General features: G+C 37.1%; 1 protein-coding gene and 1 long non-coding RNA gene across 15 annotated transcripts in view; one reads left to right on the top strand and one right to left on the bottom strand.

Annotated features, from left to right (window-relative positions):
- The window catches only part of LOC107270308 (pyrokinin-1 receptor), a 30,556-nt gene extending 8,583 nt beyond the window's left edge, over positions 1-21,973 (top strand). For 9 of the 14 annotated variants that reach the window (XR_001538299.2, XR_003060489.1, XR_003060494.1 and 6 more), the window contains 5 exons: positions 15,506-16,832; positions 18,617-18,822; positions 19,354-19,432; positions 19,878-20,023; positions 20,107-21,973. Coding sequence is in view for 2 of the 14 variants with exons in the window: in XM_025087684.1 (XP_024943452.1) it covers positions 15,776-16,832; positions 18,617-18,822; positions 19,354-19,432; positions 19,878-19,894 (1,359 nt within the window). In the remaining 12 variants the exon portion in view is untranslated. Of the gene's footprint in view, positions 1-3,024; positions 3,360-13,934; positions 15,274-15,505; positions 16,833-18,616; positions 18,823-19,353; positions 19,433-19,877 lie in introns of those variants that run through there. The other 5 variants (XR_001538298.2, XR_001538300.2, XR_003060495.1 and 2 more) reach the window with 5 other exon arrangements.
- On the bottom strand, positions 21,501-24,021 carry LOC107270310. Its single transcript, XR_001538301.2, has 2 exons — positions 22,741-24,021; positions 21,501-22,356 (listed from the first exon to the last, which is right to left on the bottom strand). It is a non-coding gene; the product is annotated as an uncharacterized LOC107270310 (long non-coding RNA).
- Between the last annotated feature and the right edge of the window lie 823 nt (positions 24,022-24,844).

Here is a 24,844-nt window from a genome sequence, read left to right as displayed (position 1 = left end):
TAACCCAAAAGTGGTGTGAAATGATTTTATTAGATTTTTATAAAACTCTCTTATGTACAATGTAGGCGGAATTTGGCGATTGTATAATTTAAGAAATTTTTTTTCTTTTTTTTTTTTTCAAAAACCAAATTGCCAAAATCGTCATACTTTATATTTCAGATCTCAAAATGACTAATACGAGAAATCTGCAATTGAAACGTGAACGTGTAAAAAATTAATTTCTAAAAATTATTATCTTATCTTCAAAATACCTTAATATATAACGAAGTTCAAGCCTTTGCTACGTCAAAGCCCAGGGACACAATGGAAGGCGAGAAAATTCTACGCACTGCGTTCGGTTACGCAGGGGGGGGGGGGCCAGAGGTATGGAAATTAGTTTGAAAATATATCAGGGGTTGCAATAATCTTATCGAAATAAAATATAAATAAAACATTATTCCCACCGTACTTCGTACAAAATAACGAATATCTTATACGCTCGCTACTGTATAAATATTTCGTAAAATTTTAATTTTTTGTCTACCACCAAAGTATCGCGGTACGATAGCATATAATTTTTTTTTTATAATTATCAAACGCGGTTATCGATACTAGCAAGATTAACCAGAAATTTTCGAAATTGTACTAGACCCTTTTTTATTTAATTTCAGTTAGCAAGATTTCCAACGAGAGAAGACAGATATATTTTTAACATCTGTTAACATTTTTTTACAAAAAGGTAAAACGAGACCGTTCAGACTTAACATGGATCTCCGCTTTGTTGTTGTTGTTATCATTATATTAACACGTGTTGACTTAAAAAATATATTTCGCCAATAAGTTTTTGCTAAATGCTGTAACAACCAAGAATGATGTTATGATTATGATGCCGTAAAAGTGCAACGAACAAAATGTGCAGACCACAGTTTCAGGTAAATATACGTTGTGCTTTAAAAGCCCATAGCGTGCTTATAAGTACATCATAGATTTCTGCCGTTGTCACGCAATGGCTGAGGTTAGCAGATTTATGAAACTTTTGCAAAAGGAGTCTGTGCAGTCAAATGGGGGTTTGCGTTGATCTTGGTCTCTGTGTGTACTGTAGGAATATTTTTTTTTAAGGAAAACAATTAGCTGAATAGTATAATTAATTAAAAAATTTTTCGAATTTACATACATTATTCGCAACACGCGTGCGTTGAATTATCCTAGATAGTTGAAGCGAACTTTGGAACTTTTACGATGAAGAAACTTGAAATTCGATCTTGGAGACATTAAAAGCTTAGAACGAAAAAGGAATTTTGCAAAGAAAATTATAAAGCTAATTAAGCACTGGCGGACGCTTTTTAATATGCGAAGTTATTGTCGGTATATGTATAGAAAACTATACGTTTATTACGAAAAAGCTCAAGTTTCGTAGATCTGGATCATTCGTACGGAAAAGTATCTTTGTGCTTTCGTAAAGCTTTCACAGTGAAAACGTTATATATGAACTTTTGCGATCGTGTGTATATGCCGTAGATAAAATACTTTTGAAGGATAAATAATGTATGACGGTGTATATCGCCAGTAGCACCGGGTGAAACGGCCTTTAGCTTCGTTAAATATTTTATTAGCTTTTGGGGTTACGGCTGAATGGAAATTCTAGTTTTTAATTACTTATTAATTGTGCGACATCTGTTAGTAATGACTTATTATTTGCGCAATGGTAGAGATGTACCGTTATATCGGCGTGGATAAAATTTTTTTTTTATCGGAAATTTTTTAAAAATTATCATGTCTGACAATCCTATGCAGAGTACGAAAAAGTTTACGCGTCGTTAGTGAAAAAAAAAATCTAAAAGCTTTAACGCTAAAGTCTCGAGAAGTCTCAAAGTTCCTTACGCCAATTTCAATGAACGGACGTCACGAGGCCAATTTTCATCAAAATCGAAATCGGATGAAATCAGCTAGATAAACTTGACTGGGCCAATACATATGAATACGCACGAGGCATCCGCCTATGTTAAAATCGATTGAGTAATATCTATGATATATTTGAACCAGAGTGACAGGAATTGAAAGTGAAGACATTTGCAATCGACACGTTTATTTAAAATGAATAGATGAAGTTCTGCGTTATAAAAGGTATAAAGTGATGGGAAACCATTAAGTTTATTGGTCGTAAAGTTGTTATAGGGCATGATTTATTCCACGTAATCCTCAAGTAAAATATTTTACTTCTGCTCGTGCGTTGGCTTATGGGTAACAGCAATTTCCACGTCGAACAAAATCTTTAACCTTCGTACATAAAGGGGTCCTGTTTATACATTCTGATTTAGAAAATTATCGTTTACATACCTACCAGGATATTGATTGCAGTATCAGGTTTGATAATCCGTCATACTTCGACGATGCTCCAGATACGTTTCGGAAAATGGTGTTTGTCAATTTTGTAAGATTTGTTGACAATCCCGGAAGACAATGAACAAACATTTTGTCAATGATTATTTTTATAAAAAAAAAAACTTTTCAGGGAAATTAATTCGAAACTATAGCAGCTGGAATTAAATTAATTGATTGCGCAGTAGGTTAGTTGACGAACGAATTTGAAAATTATTATTTTCAGTAATTTTAAAATAAGACAAGAACTGTTTACTACATTACGATAAGGTAAGATTGAATTACTATAATAATTGGCAGAATACAAAAGTGCTTTGGAAATTCAAATAAAAAGATTATTTATGCAAGCTGCCACTATATGTGTATTCGCTACTGTACAGGTAATAGAGGAAGAAGGCTAAACGATAAATAATCGTATCGTATAGACACGCACGGAGCTTTTTTTATTCTCAGAGCAACGCATTCGCTACATCGCAATGATAAATTGCTGCGTCGGACCTTATCGAGAGAGAAGAAAAAAATAAGGGAAATAGAAAAAAAAGAGGAAGACGAGATAATAGGGTGAGCTGGCCTTTTGCAGGTGACGTAGAATTTGCAGCTCGGCGCAGTCGCGACGCGTGAGCTTGCAGCCTGAGAGCTTTCGGGGGAGGCACTTCTCAACGCGTCTCGGCTTCGTCCACGGTCCGTCCGATCGCACAATTCCGACAGTTTACAACTTCGCGAACAACTACTTCCTGCAAGCTCTCAAAAGACGTTATAGAGGTCCGCGGGGACAGATTCCTGATTAGGATTGGTCAAGGAGATTGAATGAAATTTTTTTTTGATTTTGAATTTCGTACTGCTCGTGAAGCTTGAAAAAAAAAAAATTGAAGTCGCGGGTCACGTATTTTGGCTGTGAAAGTAAAGTAAGATAGGGTTTTTTTTAAATAATCGAAGAATCTTCGAAGCAGCAAAGAGTCACGATTCATTGATACTCGGATCGAAGAGAACGAAAGTGAACGGTGAGTAAATCGATTGATAAATTGAAACTGCTTTCAACTTACTGCTGAAGGCTCCCATTGATGATTCACTGATAAAGCCACTTTATCATCTTATCGAAGCCTTTTCTGCTTTTTCACGGTTAATTTTACTTTCTCCTCTCACGATCGTCCTTGCGGAAATGAAAGTTGATTAAAGTTCGTTTGATATAAAAAAGTGCAGTAGGCCATTCCATGGGAACAAAGCTACTTCGTATTTGGTAATTTCATCCTTTGGGCTAGTTCACGTTGTGCCGTTCGATCCTCCCGTGTATTGGGCGACAATTTGTAACTGAATGGGTTTCTGCTTTTTATTGACACTCCTGCGCGCCGTGCAATGATTAGGGGTTTTCGCCAAGGGCTTTTGATTATAATCACAGGTCTTATGGATCGATTGCGTATTTTAATTAGGCTGCTTAACGATTCTTTCGAGGACCTCGAGTTACGGGTAGCGCAGAATACAAATTGATGAAGTAGCTATAGGCTAAAATTGGTAGCTGTTTCGTTATTAATTTTATCAAAAATTTAATTGCAGCTATACGGGAATATGAACTTTGTGGTACTGATGATAAAGAATTTTGTATTAATTCGCGAGAAAAAATGGTGGATTAGGAAACAGAGATTAGATAATTTTTGAATATCGGGTAATGTATCATTTTCAGTTTTAATATTTTTCCAAGTTCATTTTTGGCCGTGCTGTTATCAGGTATGAAGAACTCGATATTTTTTTTTTTTTACTTTATCGTTCAGTGACCTTATTTCTTTGCCAGGCGTATATACATCTCTGTGCTATTCGTATGCATAGTTGAAGAGCATATGTGGAATTTTATTAAATCCATTCAACGCTTCGTCCATCTACTTTAGTACGTTGTGCAGTGGCACCGAGAGTACTAAGACAAATGAAGAAAATTAAAGGTTAATAGCCGGGAAAAGGCGTTTTATGGTAAAAGGCAAGTTCAGTAGGGCTTGGCGAAGTGAGTTTAATTTGAAAAGGAGTAACGTGATTTACGCGTCAATTTTTTTTTTAATGAACTTTTGCCTTCCAAGACAGTCGAGAAAGGGTATGGATGCAGTTCGCAGAACAGATTGAATAAATTAATTTATTAATAATTTATTCAATTACTCGTCAGTTTTCATTGGTTTATTGACTCCATTAATATTTTACCGATAGCTCAGCTTCGTGAGTGATCCTTGCAGATCAATTAGTATGCTTGAATAGCTCAAATAACGCTTGGTTGCCTATAATGATTCATTCAAGTAAAATTGATAAGGGTTCGCGACTAAATTCGCGAAATCCTTATCAATCCTCATGTCCGAAATTCTCTCTACGAGCGGTGGAAGACGAAATTTCTTTTCTTTGAGATAATTATATTAATTTGAAAAATTGCACCAAGTTAATAAGGAAACCAAAAAGAATGCCTCGAAGAATCGATCAATTTGTTCAAGCGAATAATTAACGATACTCTAGATTGAAAGGCGGAGACAGCTTTTCAAGTTCTTACCTAATAAAATACTTGATCCTTAAGAAATTTTTTCAATTACGTCATCATCATTATCATAATTGACTTCCGGGTCGGAGTCACGTCCGGTAGTTTTTTACTTGCTGATATTTTTTCAAACTTTGCAGCTTTATTCGATCAGCGTTCCGAAGACACTTGGATACGGATTATTTATTATTATATAAATAATTATCGGAATTATTTTTTCATTTTTATTCCTAATTTCACTCTTTCGTTGATTTTTCTTAATTATTGTCATTTTATGTCAGATGATTCGGGAAGTTGATGCTAAAGAGATACGGTGATTGAATTTATTATGCTTTTCGCTTATGATTTAAGCGCTTGGTAGTTTAGTTGTTTCTGAAGGAATACTGAAATAAGTATTGTCGTATCGCTGGTAGCGCCCTGAGGTAAGAATTCGCTTAGAGAAAATTTGCCTATCGTAAAGAAGGGATGTTAAAGTTTTTATCTTACGCGGTCGACCAACATAAATGGCCGTGATCGTGGCAATGAAAATTTTCTATGTTGCAAACTTGATACTATAAAAAATGTTGGAGTTCCGGCTTAATCTACTACGTGCTACCTACCCAAAATGGTTCAAAGCTCTATCGCCTAATGTCAGACGAACATTTGGTACGTTCGCCCGACCATAAATGAATGTCAGTTTCATCCTTCTGACATTCGGCACGTGGTTACTTTATTTGAAATCGATACACTCACGAGATCAAATTCGCTCGTCTTATCGTGTAGGTGGATAACAGTACTTTTTTGAGGGTGTACACTTAAAAATTATTGTCCAGTAATTTCGAATGATCATTCCGTCTATATAAAAATTTAAACTTTGAAAATTTCGTTGAACGCTCTTAATTTAATCGTCTATGAATTATTGACCGTTTCAACTTGCGAATTTGGTTAAATTAATTCACAAGGAAATAGGTATGCTAAAATTTACAGCATTTAGGCCTGGATTAAACGTTAATTCACCGTAAGAGTTACCCGCGCCGAAATCATCGGATATCAGTATATCCCACGAACAGCGATTGGACGTAAATCTTGGATGGAAATAACCTTTGGCACGGGTCTCCATTGGAAAGCGATTTCATGGCTGCACCCTTGTTATTAATCGCAAGGTGGAAACCCCATTTGGATCTGCCACTAGAGGAGCAGCCACATGAGTTTTTAGGGTTTTTAATAAATATATTTCCATGGTCAATTTATTTTCAAAGTAGACTAAAAAAAAGGGTCAATGTATAAAAATTTAAAAAATATTAACTAAACAAGCAAAATTTCGAAATCTTGAACGATCTCAAAAACATCAATGTCTATCAAAGGTAATATCTCTTACAGGAAAATTTGAAAAATCTCAATAACTATTTTGTCATATTCAATAGTATCCAAGCAAAAGACGTCGTGGCTTTTCAGTAAAACCTGATGCGAGCGTCTTGAAATATAAAATCCAGACCCAAACGTTATGGATATACTGAATTTATTTACTAGACTTGATACGACGTCGTTTTTCAATAATTATCATGAATCAATCTAGTTATAAATTTGCCGAATCAAATTGAATCGTCGAAGCTTCAATGGTCGTACGAAAGCGTGAGGAATTTATTGAAGTACAGTTTCGCTTTTAAGAAAAATTCTCTTACGGGAAAATTTGAAAAATCTCAATAACTATTTTGTCATATTCAATAGTATCCAAGCAAAAGACGTCGTGGCTTTTCAGTAAAACCTGATGCGAGCGTCTTGAAATATAAAATCCAGACCCAAACGTTATGGATATACTGAATTTATTTACTAGACTTGATACGACGTCGTTTTTCAATAATTATCATGAATCAATCTAGTTATAAATTTGCCGAATCAAATTGAATCGTCGAAGCTTCAATGGTCGTACGAAAGCGTGAGGAATTTATTGAAGTACAGTTTCGCTTTTAAGAAAAATTCTCTTACGGGAAAATTTGAAAAATCTCAATAACTATTTTGTCATATTCAATAGTATCCAAGCAAAAGACGTCGTGGCTTTTCAGTAAAACCTGATGCGAGCGTCTTGAAATATAAAATCCAGACCCAAACGTTATGGATATACTGAATTTATTTACTAGACTTGATACGACGTCGTTTTTCAATAATTATCATGAATCAATCTAGTTATAAATTTGCCGAATCAAATTGAATCGTCGAAGCTTCAATGGTCGTACGAAAGCGTGAGGAATTTATTGAAGTACAGTTTCGCTTTTAAGAAAAATTCTCTTACGGGAAAATTTGAAAAATCTCAATAACTATTTTGTCATATTCAATAGTATCCAAGCAAAAGACGTCGTGGCTTTTCAGTAAAACCTGATGCGAGCGTCTTGAAATATAAAATCCAGACCCAAACGTTATGGATATACTGAATTTATTTACTAGACTTGATACGACGTCGTTTTTCAATAATTATCATGAATCAATCTAGTTATAAATTTGCCGAATCAAATTGAATCGTCGAAGCTTCAATGGTCGTACGAAAGCGTGAGGAATTTATTGAAGTACAGTTTCGCTTTTAAGAAAAATTCTCTTACGGGAAAATTTGAAAAATCTCAATAACTATTTTGTCATATTCAATAGTATCCAAGCAAAAGACGTCGTGGCTTTTCAGTAAAACCTGATGCGAGCGTCTTGAAATATAAAATCCAGACCCAAACGTTATGGATATACTGAATTTATTTACTAGACTTGATACGACGTCGTTTTTCAATAATTATCATGAATCAATCTAGTTATAAATTTGCCGAATCAAATTGAATCGTCGAAGCTTCAATGGTCGTACGAAAGCGTGAGGAATTTATTGAAGTACAGTTTCGCTTTTAAGAAAAATTCTCTTACGGGAAAATTTGAAAAATCTCAATAACTATTTTGTCATATTCAATAGTATCCAAGCAAAAGACGTCGTGGCTTTTCAGTAAAACCTGATGCGAGCGTCTTGAAATATAAAATCCAGACCCAAACGTTATGGATATACTGAATTTATTTACTAGACTTGATACGACGTCGTTTTTCAATAATTATCATGAATCAATCTAGTTATAAATTTGCCGAATCAAATTGAATCGTCGAAGCTTCAATGGTCGTACGAAAGCGTGAGGAATTTATTGAAGTACAGTTTCGCTTTTAAGAAAAATTCTCTTACGGGAAAATTTGAAAAATCTCAATAACTATTTTGTCATATTCAATAATATCCAAGCAAAAGACGTCGTGGCTTTTCAGTAAAACCTGATGCGAGCTTCTTGAAATATAAAATCCACACCCAAACGTTATGGATATACTGAATTTATTTACTAGACTGGATACGACGTCGTTTTTCAATAATTATCATGAATCAATCTAGTTATAAATTTGCCGAATCAAATTGAATCGTCGAAGCTTCAATGGTCGTACGAAAGCGTGAAGAATTTATTGAAGTACAGTTTCGCTTTTAAGAAAAATTCTCTTACGGGAAAATTTGAAAAATCTCAATAACTATTTTGTCATATTCAATAGTATCCAAGCAAAAGACGTCGTGGCTTTTCAGTAAAACCTGATGCGAGCGTCTTGAAATATAAAATCCAGACCCAAACGTTATGGATATACTGAATTTATTTACTAGACTTGATACGACGTCGTTTTTCAATAATTATCATGAATCAATCTAGTTATAAATTTGCCGAATCAAATTGAATCGTCGAAGCTTCAATGGTCGTACGAAAGCGTGAGGAATTTATTGAAGTACAGTTTCGCTTTTAAGAAAAATTCTCTTACGGGAAAATTTGAAAAATCTCAATAACTATTTTGTCATATTCAATAGTATCCAAGCAAAAGACGTCGTGGCTTTTCAGTAAAACCTGATGCGAGCGTCTTGAAATATAAAATCCAGACCCAAACGTTATGGATATACTGAATTTATTTACTAGACTGGATACGACGTCGTTTTTCAATAATTATCATGAATCAATCTAGTTATAAATTTGCCGAATCAAATTGAATCGTCGAAGCTTCAATGGTCGTACGAAAGCGTGAAGAATTTATTGAAGTACAGTTTCGCTTTTAAGAAAAATAAACTTTATCGCGTGCCGCGTAGCTTTACGTTGCCTCAAAAAAGATTTCACGTACAGACGTTAATGTAGTTGAAAAATATACTTGGAAAGAACTTGGAGCCTGATGCACGGGCAGATGTAAATTTTTCTCCAACGAGACAGACGTTACCCGCCGTATCCCGCGGGAGAAGAAACGTTTTACTCAAGAGTAAGCTTCTCATTCAAAATGACTGTAAAGGTGCCCGGTAAATAATTCTCTCTCGGACGGACTGGAATTAATAAAAGAAAAGAGTACCTGTTGTGAACGATCAATCTCAATGAAAATAAATAAGTACTTTTTTTTCGAAATGAAGCGATGGCATTTCGAATAATTTCAAAATTTCCAAGTACCATACATCGTATCCCCTACATAAATTCAAGCCCGAAGAATTCCGAAGGGATTTTTAAGGGTATGGCAAAGGAAGTCTGACGTCATGAAATTGGTCCAAGAAGAAAAACATCCCTTGAGAACTTTTCGACCCCGAACGACTTCGTTGCTGCTAATCTTTTTTTCTATCTTCATCTTATCGAACGTCGATCAAAAGGATATCTTATAAATCATCCCTTATCATTTTGACATTTTTTTTTTTTACTTTTATAAGTTATCCCTACTTGAATGACTTGGTCTACCTGGTAGCTGCCCAGTTTAACAGGTGTTAATAGTTATGCCAAATTTGAGAATTTTTTTTTTTTTTTATTTTAAAAAACGAGTGTGCATTATGTAACCACTTTGTTGATCAAACGTTATAGGTTGGTACTCCTGATCCCTTGAGGATTGATAGGATCATCAGCGAGGCGATAAAGTCATTTCCGGAAAATCCCGAGTATCCTGATTATATCTTCTCTTGCACCTTAGTCGAGCGGATGTTTACCTTACGGAAGATACATGCTGGGTTAATATCACGGAGATTTAATTTCTTTGCTTTGATGATAAATTCTATTTTCTAATTACATAATTTTGTGCCTCGCCGCCGTTAAGACTTTATACTTACTGACAATAGGTATTCGTTATTGATATAGAATCTTATACACATTGTACAATATTTAACTTTGTAGCTCAGAGGCTTTACTTCTCTGAAATGATATAGCAGCTACACGTGTGCTCATCAAAAATAATACCAAAATAATTGAACGAGATGAACGTAAGATTTTTTATGTTTGTCCTCTGGTTATCCTCTTACGTCAATTTCCGAAAGAAAATAAATTCGTTAAGTAAAGAGCAAGGAGAATTTTTTTTTTTCGAAATGATAATCCAGTAACCTGAATCGTCCGATGGGAATTACAAATGATGTTTTTCGAGTTGGTTTCAGTTTTGATTAGAATGAAGCAAAAAAAAGAGATTTTTTTTATTTTTTACCTTGCGACTTTTTTTTTCTATAGATTATGTCAGTGGCATTTCGAAATGGTTTTGCTTTCGAAAATACCAAATGGCCAAGCAGATTCATCCGCATTGCACTTATGTGTGAACGGATAGTAACGGTAAAAGTGGAATAAAAATTAATATGAGAAAAAAAAAGTGTCAAAAAAATATACAGAATAGATGGTTAAAAAATATAATTTCAAAAATCAAATTCAATGTTTACGTTAATTAATTAAAAAAAATGCATAGTCTTTCTTCACGGTTTGTAAAGTATTTTAAGTTCGTTCAATTTGCACGGATCAATTTTCTCGTCTACAGAGCAAATATCAGCAGCGATTCGCATTACAAATGTATTTTTAATTCTGAAATTGAAACGCGATTCGCATATCCCATATCAAATCTGTTTTACCTTTAATCTCACGTATGTATACTATGTGTATTCAACCAATGCAATTACGTTACTGAAGGACTAGTCCTGGCAAGGAGCCAAATGGACTTGCAATTTGCAGGGAGTAAAGGGTAAATTATTCAACGTTGGCATTTGCGAATAATTATTACATCGAACGAAGATCGTACGAGTAGCGTCACGCGATACTTAGTAGAATAATATTTATTGTGACAAAAACAATTTTCAAATTAATATTTCCAAAAAATTGTCATAGCCTAAACACGTTTCTTATTGTCAGATTCATATAATTGACGCAATTTTTTATGACGACCAATAAAAATACTCGGACAACTGCAATTCTCAGGGGTGAATATGAATTCGTAAAAAAATTACGCAATTCTCTACATCACGTTCCGAAATTTAGCATAGGACATCGGACAGCATTAAATTTTTTCCCACCTGTTACGATGAAACGCGACAGGCTTTTTATTCGTAACGCGTATCTACAGTGACCTTCGAACCTTTTATTTTAATCATAAAAATTAATGGGACCGTTTTATGTGAATAACTCGTCGAATTAATTCCTCCTGAAATATTGACAAATGACAAATTCGTTAATCGACGTTGTAGAAAAGCTTGGCTAATTTTCATTATGACAAACAACGATTTGCGAACTTTAAAACTCTGCTTTGGTTTAACATACAATAAATTCATGTTCATATGAATCTTCAAAACTACACCCCTTTGCCAGAGATACTGAATAACGCGGTTAACCCTCCAATTGTCCCATATCACATTTTGCGAATCTACTCACGGATTTTAATGTCCTGCACGGCCAATGGGACAAGGGACATAAAGAGAACGTGGCAACGTGATATTTACTGGCACTTTTCGTGACTCCGATACGCAATTCACACCGTCCACCTTTTGTACTAATCATCGAACGTCACCTAATTCAAACGTCACCTAATTACAGTTCATGACGACGCAGCAACGAAGACTCTTCCTCCCTTTTTTTTTCCCCTAAATTTCACCAAACATCAAATCCCAGTCAAAGAAATATCAGTCGGCAATACTTATGACACGGCAACAGTAGAGAAACAGCAAACGAATATTTCCGTCCAGAACGAACTCTCCGAAACTCTCGAGAACTTCGTACTCCTAACCTCAAAGTTCGCCAAGAAGATTGATTGCGAGTTGACAAAAGTAAATAAACCCGATAACAATGTACACCGAAGCGATTCGTATCCAAGAGTAAAACTAGTCTCGTAAGATTGTTTCAAAGCCAATTATAAAAAAAAAAGCCCAATGTGAAATAACCTCAATAATTGGAATCTAGAACCCTTTAATTATCGCAATATTCAAACAACCCTGCGAGCTTGACATTCAGATAAATATTCGTTTCATAAGACAAAAAGACAATCGCTCAATTAAATCCCGTCTCGAGAACGAAATTGGCCGTCGCAGTCAGATGGCGAAAATTTCAAAAAACTAATAAACCTTAGTTTCCATAAGGCTCTGGACCATGAAAAGTCTTACTCGAGTGCAACGAGCCAACTGGAATCGTAAAGCGGGAAACTGCTGTGACATTTTAGAACAATTGCAGGCAGTCAACCTTCTACGACGTCTTTACCGAACAAAGGATACAGCCCTGTCTATAAAACAACCCCGTCTCTTACTTTTTTTCATCATCCAGCCAGAAACCTACAGCGGGTGTCACTTTCTGTCCTTTGACGTACTTCCATACTTGATATATATACATAGCCGTTAAATAGTACACTTACGTAAAGCATATAGGTAAAATTACATAAAAGCATTTATTCCTTGACCAGTGTCGAATCTACACAAAAAGTACTTTGTATTTTCCTATTTCCTTTGCACGTAGGTACAGTACGTTGAGAAAGTCTTGACGATGCTTTAGACGTATGGTGCATAATGTTAATGAAATTTAAGATTAAAATCTTTAATTTCCTACTGCATACTGTACCTAACTTAGGTATGTAGGTACATACCTGCTTGCTGTACCGGATATATATATGCGTATACGCTCCACTATTTCAGCATACGCGTATACGGCTAAGCTGGTATTCCTCTTGATTATACTGATGACACCCGTCATGTTATTTCTACTGGATTATTACAGAGACCCTCTCAACGGCGTATCTTGACCGGGCAGAAACTACCTTCTGCTATGAAATCATTGTTTCGTCCTTTGCCATCCAGCTTGGGTGAGAGTGATAAGGTTTGGTCTTGTGCTCCTGAATATGGATAAATTGTTACATTTATGGTAGGAGATGAATCGATTGTTGCGATTTATGATTCTCGTGATTGACCGACATGGCCCGTTGACACTTTACGCTCCATTTACGAATTGGACTTGGATAGGAGTATCGCGGCGAGAAGATGCTTTTGTTGGGAGTCTTTTTAAAAGATCGATTTTTAGCTGAAATATTTTAAAGAAAATATTTGTTCGATTTTCAAAAAATACAAATGCCCTAGGATATTTCTTAAGCGAAGCAAAACATCCCGCGTCGGATATCGATTATCGGTATAAATGTTGATGTACGGTGATGGCGCAGCGTGGATGCTCTTTCAGAATTTATAGAAATCAATAATCGATAGGATTTGGTATAGGAAGGTCGAGATGTCGAATTTTAAAATTTTGAAAAAATTCAATATAGTTATACAGAAATTTTTGAATTGTTTTTTTTTTTTGGTTCGTAAGCAGGACGATCGGCAGACGGAATTTGGTTTGATAGATGCAATTTTCTTTTCGTCCAATTTTGCTCGAGAACTTTGATAAACTTTTGGAAATTCGTTACGTTAAACAAAGTTGGAGACGAGAGGTTCGGCTTGTGAGAAAGAAGACGCGATGACCTGTGCTATTCGAATACTTTATAAAGTCACTATGCCTTTCGAATCTTCGCCAACTACGACAGTGCCTATCGCATAAAGACAATAAAATCAATAAACCATAACCAAGTGATCAGATGCCATAAAAATTTGTCTCGTAAAATTTTATGTGCACGGTGAATGGAGAAAAAGATCGTAATTCTTTCGGCGTTAATTTGTCCCACGAACCAAATGGATATGAAAAACAAGCTATTGAAAAAGAAAAAAAAATAATAATAATATAACAGAACATAGAAAAGTGTAAGAATTTCTTTATTAGTGTTATCAATAGAAATTATTATTTATTACTAAATACAGTGAAATTATATATTTAACAGTAGCTAGACGCAGGGCCAGTGCAACTTTATTACTATTTTAGTATTGAAAATTTGTCAAAATAATAATTTCATGCAAATTACCAGTAGCTGTATGGATGTATCTATAACATTGTGCGAGAAGCTGTAACTTATGGTAGCCGAAACAGAGAGAAGTTTGATAATTAGGGTTACTGTCAAAGTGAATATTAAACTGTACGTCAAGTGAGTGGCAAGAAAATTGAACCAATTATTTTTCATGGGTTAACCCGGCAAATTAGCTCGGTTACGAGTCAAGTTAATTTCTAATAAATTGACAAGCCGTCGAAAAACTTTTCCATCATTTCAATTTGATTTAATGACTCGAACGAAGCAAATGTTATTATATAGAAATTTGACTAACATTGGAAATGTGTAATTTGACGTTAATATCCAAAGTAAATGTTTGTACCCTGACAATTAAGGGTCAAATATTTTATTACTTATAATTTATTCCCCATCACGTTTTGGTATCTCCTAGTTAATCATATCACTATGCATGTTATACGCTGCTCACGAATTTCAACGGGACGTGAGTTTATCCAGTGCCAAAGAGGATTTGCAGTATTAACATAACTGGACAGTTTTTTCAAAATTAATTAAAATTTCTGTAAACGTCAGTGGATGCGATTTTATGTATTATGTAATGTAAAAAGACTTTCGCAATTATGCATTACAAAATTAAATGAATATTGACCATATAAAACTTTGTTGATTTTCCATCTCTAGTCTTAATAATTCTCTGCTACCGAATCGCACTACATTTTCTTTTGTCTATTGATTATCTGCTATCGCGTTAACGGCACCAAAGTCCCTTCATCCCAGGCCTGCCAATACAAAATCCTTTAATTCCATTTCCCACATCTTACTTTCACCTATCCCTATCTTGACATGCTATCACTCGCTTCGCCAACAGTCACTCTACCCGAATCACTCGTGCTATCAGTTACTTTGCTACGAAGGCGTCGAAGAAAAAAAAAGGAGAGTAACTAAAAAAAATAATTACCCAAAAAATTTATCATTCATTTATATTAATTAATACCTGCTCGAAAAGTATTTTCCATGTTGTACAAATATATACGCTTAAAATATTTTTTTTTTCTTTCGCTATACTACGAGTCGTTAGGTTAATGCCAATATTTCTAATCTAGAATTTGGAAAGTTAGCATGTTGTGAACCAAGCATTACATCGCAAGAGATACAGAATAGGACCCCGCTTCCTCACGGGTATAATACTTGAGATATTCAAACTTAATAGTATCTGCACTAGACATTATATTTCAAGATTTCGGAATTCTCCTGGAAAATCCAAAGGGGTAAGTCCTGCCCTAGGGCTACTTTCAAGACCGCCATTACACAGTGAAACTAATTTGATACTACTACGCTGCTAAATAATCAACAATTAAATATGCGTGGATTTGCGTTAAAAAAAAAAATCCGTGAATCAACAGAGCATATCCTACACTACTCCACGTATACCAACTTATAAAAATAAAATCGTAAAATAGTCCGTTGTTGGCATATACAAAAAAAAAATTTATATTTCAGATGGACTCGAAGTACATAAACGGACAAATAAATCATAACCAAAAAGTCGTTACCTGAACAGCCCAGGAGACGCAAGAAATAAAAAGCGAATTGAACCAAAGATAAAAAAAGTCATTGTAATCGATGACAGGGGGCGGTAAAGACGGCACAGGACACGTCGAAATAGGTATTTTCGAATGAAATCGACCGAAGTGTCGGCTTATTCGAGGATCCCAGGAGAAGAATAATAGAGGATCACAGAGGGGTGGTCGGTGGGTGGACAGGGGAGGAATGGTGCCTCTCGTGCTGGATGAGGGAAGGTGGCCGCAGAGGTACCACCACACAGTACCCTCGGCCTTCTACACCGAGGAGGCCTCGATTCTCTACGGTTCGTTGACGTCGAGCACCGCGTCGACGACCACAACAAACGTAACGGCGACGTCGACGAGCATAACGGCGACTCCATTACCAGCGGCGCCCTACCGGAGCACCTGGGGCGCCCGAAGGGATCCTCTCTACATAGTCGTACCGATGACGATAATATACGCCATAATCTTCCTCACCGGTGTCATCGGTAACGTGAGCACGTGCGTCGTGATAGCCCGCAACAAGTCGATGCACACCGCGACGAACTACTATCTCTTCAGCCTGGCCGTGTCGGACCTGCTGCTGCTGGTTTCCGGTCTCCCACCGGAAATGTACTACATCTGGTCCCACTTCCCTTACGTCTTCGGCGAGGTCTTCTGCGTGATTCAGGGCTTCGCCGCGGAGACTTCAGCCAACGCTACGGTCCTGACCATCACCGCCTTCACTGTCGAGAGATACGTCGCGATCTGTCATCCTTTTCTATCCCACACATTGTCCAAACTTACCAGGGCTTTCAAATTTGTCATCGTCATCTGGCTGGTCGCACTTTGCTTAGCCATACCCCAAGCAATGTCCTTTGGCATTGTCTACGAGACTTCCGCCGACGGCCGGATACCTTACGAGGATCATTACGTCTGCATCGTCAAGCGGGTCGTTATTCCTCACGCATTCGAGATATCCACCTTCCTTTTCTTTGTCGCTCCTATGACCCTCATTACCGTACTCTACGTCCTCATCGCCCTTCAGCTGAGACGCTCGAGTGTGATCGGCGGGGAGGCTACAGCCAGCACCAGCGTCTCCCTCAAAACTGGGGGCATCTTCAAGAGGAAGGAACGATCCGGCACTGAGGTTGTCGCTGTGACGGTGCCACCGCATGCCTGTTCCGCTCAGAACGTCGACGGCTCCCAGAGCGACGACGGCAGGAAGAATTGCTCCAGGAACGCTCAGACCAACGCTACCAAACGCGTTGTCAAGATGCTCGGTAAGATATTTTGAAAATCTTTTTCTTTCTGTAGAATTTGTGAAGGCCGGTGCACGTAATTATTATTTTTGACAATTCTTATTTTAGGGTTTTATGGAGATTCGAGCTTGTTTTTTTTTGGCGTTTAATGATTTTTTTGAAAAAGTATATACAACGTATACTATTCCAGTCTCCTGTATAGGCGTATATCTTATTTAGCTTACTGCCACGTATTTTGCCTAGGGGACGTGTTACGGAATAAAATCTGCGTAGGGTTACGAAAAAAATAAACGTGCCAACTGGCGTTAGCGCATTTATTTCATTTCTATGGTAATACCAATTGCAGTTGGTATCTGTAGTTCCAATAACCTATGTACATATTTCCAATTTTAATTCTGAAATATATGAGGAAACTTTCTTTTCGCCGTCTGACGTGGACAAAATGAATTTACCTTTTCGATTGAAAAAGTCTGTGAAGACGCTGACTTGGGAAAATTTTGAACTTTTATTCAATCGTTTCTCACGTCCCTCCCACTTCGAGCACAATCTAGTCCAAGTCTCCAAAGAATATATATTACACGCGTGTATTTTTTTAATAATATTGAAATCAAAATTTTGATTCATTTGGCTTATAGGGCCGTCTAATTTCGAGAAATGAAAAATACACTTTTTTTTTAACAAATTTAATTATTTGTCTCATTAAAAGTGTCGTACGGCAAATAAGCATATTGTCGCTCGCTGAGAACCCACCTTAATTTTATCATTTATCTTTCCTAGCATAACAAATGTCTCTGTATAACGACCAATTTCTTTTGACACCATGAAATTATAAAAAGGTATTATAACATTGAATTTATCACACCCAAGCCATACTCGTACTATCTCATACAAGTGAGAGGTCCATCAAAGAAAAAAAAAAGATGAATTCTTTTTTCATTCCCATAGGAGTACTCTGCTTTTGGTATTAACACGAATGGGAAGAAATTTTTTATTCCACTTTAGATACAATTCGCACGTTAAACCCAAATGGCTTGTAATAATTTTTCAGAAATAGCTGTCATACGTTCTTTTTTTTCTGCAAGTCGTGTATGATTAATTGTATTTGAGAAAGTCAGCAGAAAAAGAAAATTAAGAAAAGGTTCTTGTCTAATAGAAGGTCAAAGGTCGATATATCTATAAGGAACCCTCAATTTCATGTTCGAATGATACCATATAGAATCACCAGATATTTAACAGGAGATAATTGCCAATCACATGATGAAACTAAACTGATGGCGTATTACACGTATCCACAAGGCTTCACTAATACAACGTTCTGCCACGTTGGTATGAACTTGAGTAATACACGTGATCGATATTTTATGATTTATGGTATAGAAGTCAGGGAGTTTCGAGCTCATATTGATTATTAATCATAAAATGAGTAACAGGATTGACCAAAAGATTGATTTAAAAATTAATTATTTGTTTAAAATGTTGCTAAACATATTTGTGTAATAAGCAATGTTCAGTATACACTAACGTTAGGGAGTCCTTTGTACGAAACGTATTCTCAATCAGGGAGGGAGGAATTTCGTGCTCCATAGTCTGCATTAAGCTTGAGCTAAATGAGTTTGCTCCTGACTTGAGCATTTACCCGTTAGTAATTGATAATGCCATACAGTAATTAATGGCGTCTAATCCACGGATTACATAACACTGTTGAATATTTCTAAATATACAAAGGAACAATGAGTTTGATGAAAATTTGTAGTTGCCAATAATTCTCAAATACTTCCAATCGAATAAATCTTTTTGACTTTTAGTGGCCGTAGTGGTGGCGTTCTTCATATGTTGGGCACCGTTTCACGCTCAGCGTCTTCTGGCAATTTACGGCACTCACAGTGCACCCCATATGGTCGCCGTATTTACAGTGCTGACATACGTCTCCGGAGTTCTCTATTATCTATCGACGACTATCAACCCGCTGCTCTATCATATAATGTCCAACAAGTTTCGCGAGGCCTTCAAGGTAAATCGTTTAGAAGTTCTTAAGGGTTCTTGTCACACTGACACTGACGAGGACGTCACGCGTAAACGTTATAGAATAGCAGTTAAGTAAATTAATGGGTACTCTGGATTTATAGAGGGGAGATTATAAGTCAACAATCTCGTTAAAATTAATTGAAACCAACGCGAATTTGATAGGACGTGTTTAACCAAGAGGAATTTCCGTAGGTTTATTGTATTTATTGTAGTAAGAGAATCGAATTTTTGTTGCCTTCAGGTTTCAGGTTATAACATAATATATTCGATAGCTATTTATTTTTCTGAATTTTCAAAACTTATCGTACCAAGATAATCGACTGTACGAATTGACTTCGTACTGCATCGCGATTCTTCGAACAATATCATTAATAGGTTAATTAAAATTAAAGGAGTTGGAATATTTGAGAGACATACCAATGTCGGATACAACATTTTTACATTGACGATTGCACAACACACTTCCGCAGGCTACACGCGATCGTATCTGAGAACTAAAATATTTAATTACTTTCAGGAAACTCTGTCAGGATACTGTGGACGTGGAAGACGCGGCCGACGGCGTAGAAGAACAACAGCCGGTACCGGCGGAGTAGGTAGGTGCTACTCTGTCCTGTCCGGCAGATTATCCCACAACAGTACAAGCGGCTGCAGCATCATGGCGGATGGCGCTGGCGGCAGTGGTCGTTTCATGGAGAGCGAGGTTGCCAGTCTACGCGAGTACCGCCGACCCCTAGTGGTATCCTTCAGGCGCCGCGAAGATTCGCTGTCCCCAAAGTTTCACAGGAGGTCACAGTCGAAGCAGTCGAGACAAACGAGGAAAGCGGATGCCTCGCCCCCGGAAACGGAAACGGTCTCGGACGATCTAGGGAGCACTGGCAGCGCCCGGGCGATCCTCGACGCCGAATTGCAGGAGGCGCTCGCAAATTTGGCCGACGAGAGCAAATCTCGAGCTCGTGTCGGATCGTGGAGACATCCTGCGTACCGGTTGGGCGAGGGCGGCCGTACAGGAAATAACGTCTCTTTGCATGTGCTTTCCAGAGAGTCGGCTGCTCTAGACAGTGAGCTCTCCAGTGAAAGTGCGCTGCTGGATACGGACTTGAAAGAGCCCTCCGTCGATGATCCGATCAGCGAGCCAATCGACCAAGGAGCTCGGGAGTACGGTCGGCCTCGAGCCTCGAAAACCGGTGAGCTAGCCACAGTCTTTTCTAAGGAGGACACAAGAGATCCTTACCCCGATCCCACGGTAGAGGACATTACGCTATTTCAGAATCCTTCTCGACTAAGGCTGCACGTCGAACGGGATCGCTCCGCCGACTGGTGCCCCGAACGGTTGCCTACCTTGGAGGACATTGAGATCTTTCAGGAACAACGATTCGTTATGCGCGCAGTTAAACGATCATCCAAATACTTGACACATGGTCAGCATAGCGACACGATCATTGGCCCTTATCATGAGCACTCGTCTGCGTCTTCTCCTTCTCATCTGACGTCGCTCCTACCTTTTACAAACTCTCCTGACATTTGTGTAGCTTCTCAACAAACTGTATGCAGAATGTCATCACCTTACTGATAATAATTTTTTGATTTGCTTAGGTCTCTTTTTTTTTCTTAAATAAATTATCGAACCTTTATTCATGTCCCTGATGTACTTTTGGAAGTTTTGACAAATTCAAGTAAACGGTGATACTCTTAATTGTAATTGTTATCGATTAACAGTCTTTCTACTGAAATCGTACGCGTAATTTAATGACTTTCGTGGGAATAACACTGACGTATAGCTTAAGACATGTTGAAATTGCCCTGTAGCTACTGTTGATAGTAGTAATCGAGTAGTGCCTCCTAAGGTTGCCCTGTTTCGCTTAATAATTGCGTAATTACACGTGCTAATGGTTGGCGTTAGTACTTTATAAATTATTGTTACTTCTCAGTATGCTTCCGGAGTGTAAAGAGGAAAGTTACGCGACACGTGGAATTCTAGACAAGATCGTCATCAACTCCCCACGGTGCCTTATAGATTATCTTTGCTTAAAAAGTGCGATTACGCAGTCGTGTGTATGCATGGTTATTTTTTTCCGAAAAAGGACGACAAAACCTTTATATCCATTTTGAAGAATATTTAAAAAAAAAAGGAAGTCAACGGATTATACCAGTTTTGCAAAATTTCACTTTTTGAACACTAGATAACATATTTTTGACGGTGCCTAATGATAAATCAATAATTTTCACGTTCAAGGATAAATTAAAAATTTTTTTAATGCAAACAACGCATACTTTTCAAAATGGACAATCTAAAATAGCATTTACAGAGACGATCGTGTTTAGAATAAAACGTACGTATCGCCCTAATAATATTTTAATTTATTTTCGGAAAACTTTGTTCCGTAACGTTGCATTGTCTTTCGTGTCACAAAGTACTCTTTATCCCATTGATAGCGCCTGAATATCCATTGACGTTCTGAAATTCTAGACATTCCTCTGTGAACGTTCTGCAGACATATATTGTAACAGTCATAAATTGCTTCAAGTGTAACATAGCCATCACTTTGCAGCCCTTTTGTTTTCGGTCTCTTCTGTTCTATAGATACTTTCAAAGCTTCTCGTATGATTGTCCTTTTACGAAATATGATTCAGATTCACAATTTTTAATTAAAGGGAAGCATGATTGATCCATTAAATTTATATACACATGAAAATTCGTTGTCAAGGAATACCTACAGTTAATTACAAATATCATTCATAGTCTGTTCAGTTCGTTGTATCTTCACTAAAAATAGTATAAAAATAGAAAAGCAGAAAAAATGAAAATAATAAATCTCTGCCGGGAAGACAAAAAGAACTTTTTTCTTTTTATCAGACCGTTGACACTCACTCTTCCTCTCACAGGAAGTAACAGCATCCCTTACTTCTGAAAGATAAAAACTTTCGCCGAAAGAAGTGCCCCTCTTTTCCATCTTTGAACATCGGCGATCTCTTTTTGGAAATAAACATTGCAGCCAGGGTTTTATTGGACGTTTGCTATGAAACGGAACGAAGATATAAAATCCTTTATCGAGGCCTATAGAGAAACGTACTTGTGCGAGTTCGGGTATCAATTTTGTATGTTCTGCGAATAAAAGGGAGTTGGAGTACAGAAATGTCAAGTTGTTTATTTTCCTATGATAATCATTGATCCTTACACCAGCCTAGGTCACTATTTATCACTATAGTTATTTTCATTATATAAGTATTATCTCTCCAGATCATACCCGTTGGTTGAAAATACACTCGGGCTGCTTCGAATGTTTTATACGGACGAAAGAACTAAATTAATCGAGTAGGTAGATAGAAAATTAGGCAACAATGCTACTCACTTTTTCTGATTGAATAAAAAATTGACAAAGCATTTTGATGTGACTAGATGAATCGACTGTCAGTTTTATGGGGAACAGTCTGTGACGCCAAGGACAGTTTTTGTTCCTTCCTTCAATATCTTTCAGACACATAAATTTGCAGGTGATGAAACTTCCAGTGAAAGCAGCTGAAACAGTAAGTCGCCCGCAGTCAATACTCAGAGTTACAATAATACTGTAATACGCTCCATACTCTAATAAATAATAGCCTCCATATATCTCCTTTTGTTGCATGAGCACGAAGCCGACAGTGACATTGTCTAATCACGTCGTTTAACATTTTGATACCATTCGACCATTACGAGCAGTGTTAATATTCTCTGAATCCGTTTGAAATCAAATTTATCTTATGTCAGTCACAGTTACTCGCGTACATGTAAATTCAGATTATATTCCAGCAAGGACTAGTTATGGTTATATATCAAAACTGTTTACAATTTTCTTGTCAGGGATACAATGGTTATGTAGTGTGACGACTTTAGTGCTATGAAGTCTTGAAAATTGAAACAGACCTTGTCCTCGCGCGTTTTAACAGTTTTCCGGATTCGCTGATCTCACTTTGACGCTCGTGCGTCGTTTTTATACCAACTGACGTAGTTCCCTTTTCATCGATAGCTGTTTAAAGGTTATAGTCAGGTCGGACAAGAATTTCACTGGCCTCGTATTTCACATCGTACAGTTTTACGTTGCTAACGCAACCTAAAGAACTCCCGTATAGCGAAGACCCAATGTTTTTACGACGTACTTGAGCAATAGGTATTGCGGTGCGCGTTGTATAGTCTGCTAGTATTAACAGTACCGTAGATAGTCCCTTCGAGCCCTGTAGATATTGAAATTTTCAAGATTCCTTTCGAACTTCCTTCAAATCAATACAAAATATTTTTATGAGAGAAACAAATAAAATTTCTTTAAAAAAAAATCCATACGACGTCACCCGGAAACGACCCATAACTCATCGTGTCCCATTGCATAATCCTGATATGCGTAGTTGGACCTATCTTTATGACAGCCGTGTCACAGTGCATGTACTTTAGATATTTTATAGTTATGACATCCCTGAATAAGAAATTATAACGTCGCCAATAGGCATCTAATTATTACTCTGTGTTTGATGAAACTTTGAGATTGGTAAATTAACTCTTATTACAACACAATTAAGCGAGGGAAGAATGTTTGATCAGAATATATAATTAAATGTAAAGTTAGCTTGTACAACAACAGTATTCATTATGTTTGCGTTTCATTTCGGTGACGTCAACGAAAAATATTGAAGTACATTGAATTGTTAACTTGTGTCAGGTGTTACAAGAGTGAAAAAAGTTCGACAGACGCGTTAGCTGGAAAATTAGTGGCATAGCTATTCTATATAGGCAAAGCGATATATCAAGTTCAACAATTTATTAAAACTTTGAAATACGGTCAAATGATTTTCCAGTTTCATATCTAAGCTCTTAGTTTAATCGGATGTCGACTAAATATCTGATGGCACTCTAAAACGTGTGTATTCTGGTATCGATGCGCCACCTGGACTGGAAGTTACTGTTATTGGATCTTGATTTACTTTCGAAATTTATTCAAAATATAAAATTGAGGCTAAATTAAAATCTGACAAAATATAGGGAAAAGATAAAAATTGAATTAAAATTGTAAAATGTCGAAAAGGGCGCCGTCGGGTGCTACGCCCGTGGTCTTTCGTTGCGGCGAATCTTTGACTAGGGGTAGATCTTTCGCGTTTAACTTACCCCTTTTGCGTTTTCCTTGTCGCTCGGCTCGACTTTTTTTTCTTCCTGAGGTTTTCCCCCCTAGTCCTGCGGCCGACAGCCACAGGACTTGGGGGCTTTCCTCAATAAAAAAAAAAACACGGTCCCCTATGGGGCCTCGGAGGGGTCGTAGCTCCCTTCAGGAGAGGCTGGACCTCACGGAAATGGGCGGGGTGGGGCCCATTTCTCTCCCTTATACAAAAACAACAAAAAAACACGGTCCCCTATGGGGCCTCGGAGGGGTCGTAGCTCCCTTCAGGAGAGGCTGGACCTCACGGAAATGGGCGGGGTGGGGCCCATTTCTCTCCCTTATACTTCCTACTTTTCATACTTCTTCCATTGTCTCTTATCTCGCTCCTCCAGAATAATCTGGTCTTCGTGCTGTAGTTTGCCAAATGTTAATAGTAGTGACATCCATAGGATAATAACGAAAGCTAGTCCTGCTAGAGTTTATATTTCTTAAAATTTGTCCTGTTGCTGCCCGGAGTGGTCCCTTTCTGTCTCGGACTTCCAATACGAGCGGACGTCATCAAGCAGCACAGCAAGTCATACCTAAGGTAACAAGCAAAATTCTTAAAAATTAGAGTCATTGATTTTCATGTATATTTTTCTTCATCACTAAATGCAGGGTGTCGTACAAAGATAGAAAGGGCTTTTATTTAAACCACTATATGGAATTATTGACGGAGATATTTGGCAATCGATGTGAACGCATACGTCCCTGATAATTTGGACATCAACCAGTAAAAAGGAATATCGCAAACAATTCCTCCATAATTTTATCAACGGCTACGAAGTACATCATGTTTTCGGAACAACGTACAGCTGAGCGATATTATTTATTTTAGTTTGGTTT

This window comes from Cephus cinctus, unplaced genomic scaffold, assembly GCF_000341935.2.
Source record: "Cephus cinctus unplaced genomic scaffold, Ccin1 Ccin1_scaffold0717, whole genome shotgun sequence".
In the NCBI taxonomy this organism is placed as follows: Eukaryota; Metazoa; Arthropoda; class Insecta; order Hymenoptera; family Cephidae; genus Cephus; species Cephus cinctus.
The sequence above is the reverse complement of the archived record's forward strand: the minus strand, read 5'-3'. Positions and strand labels throughout refer to the sequence as shown.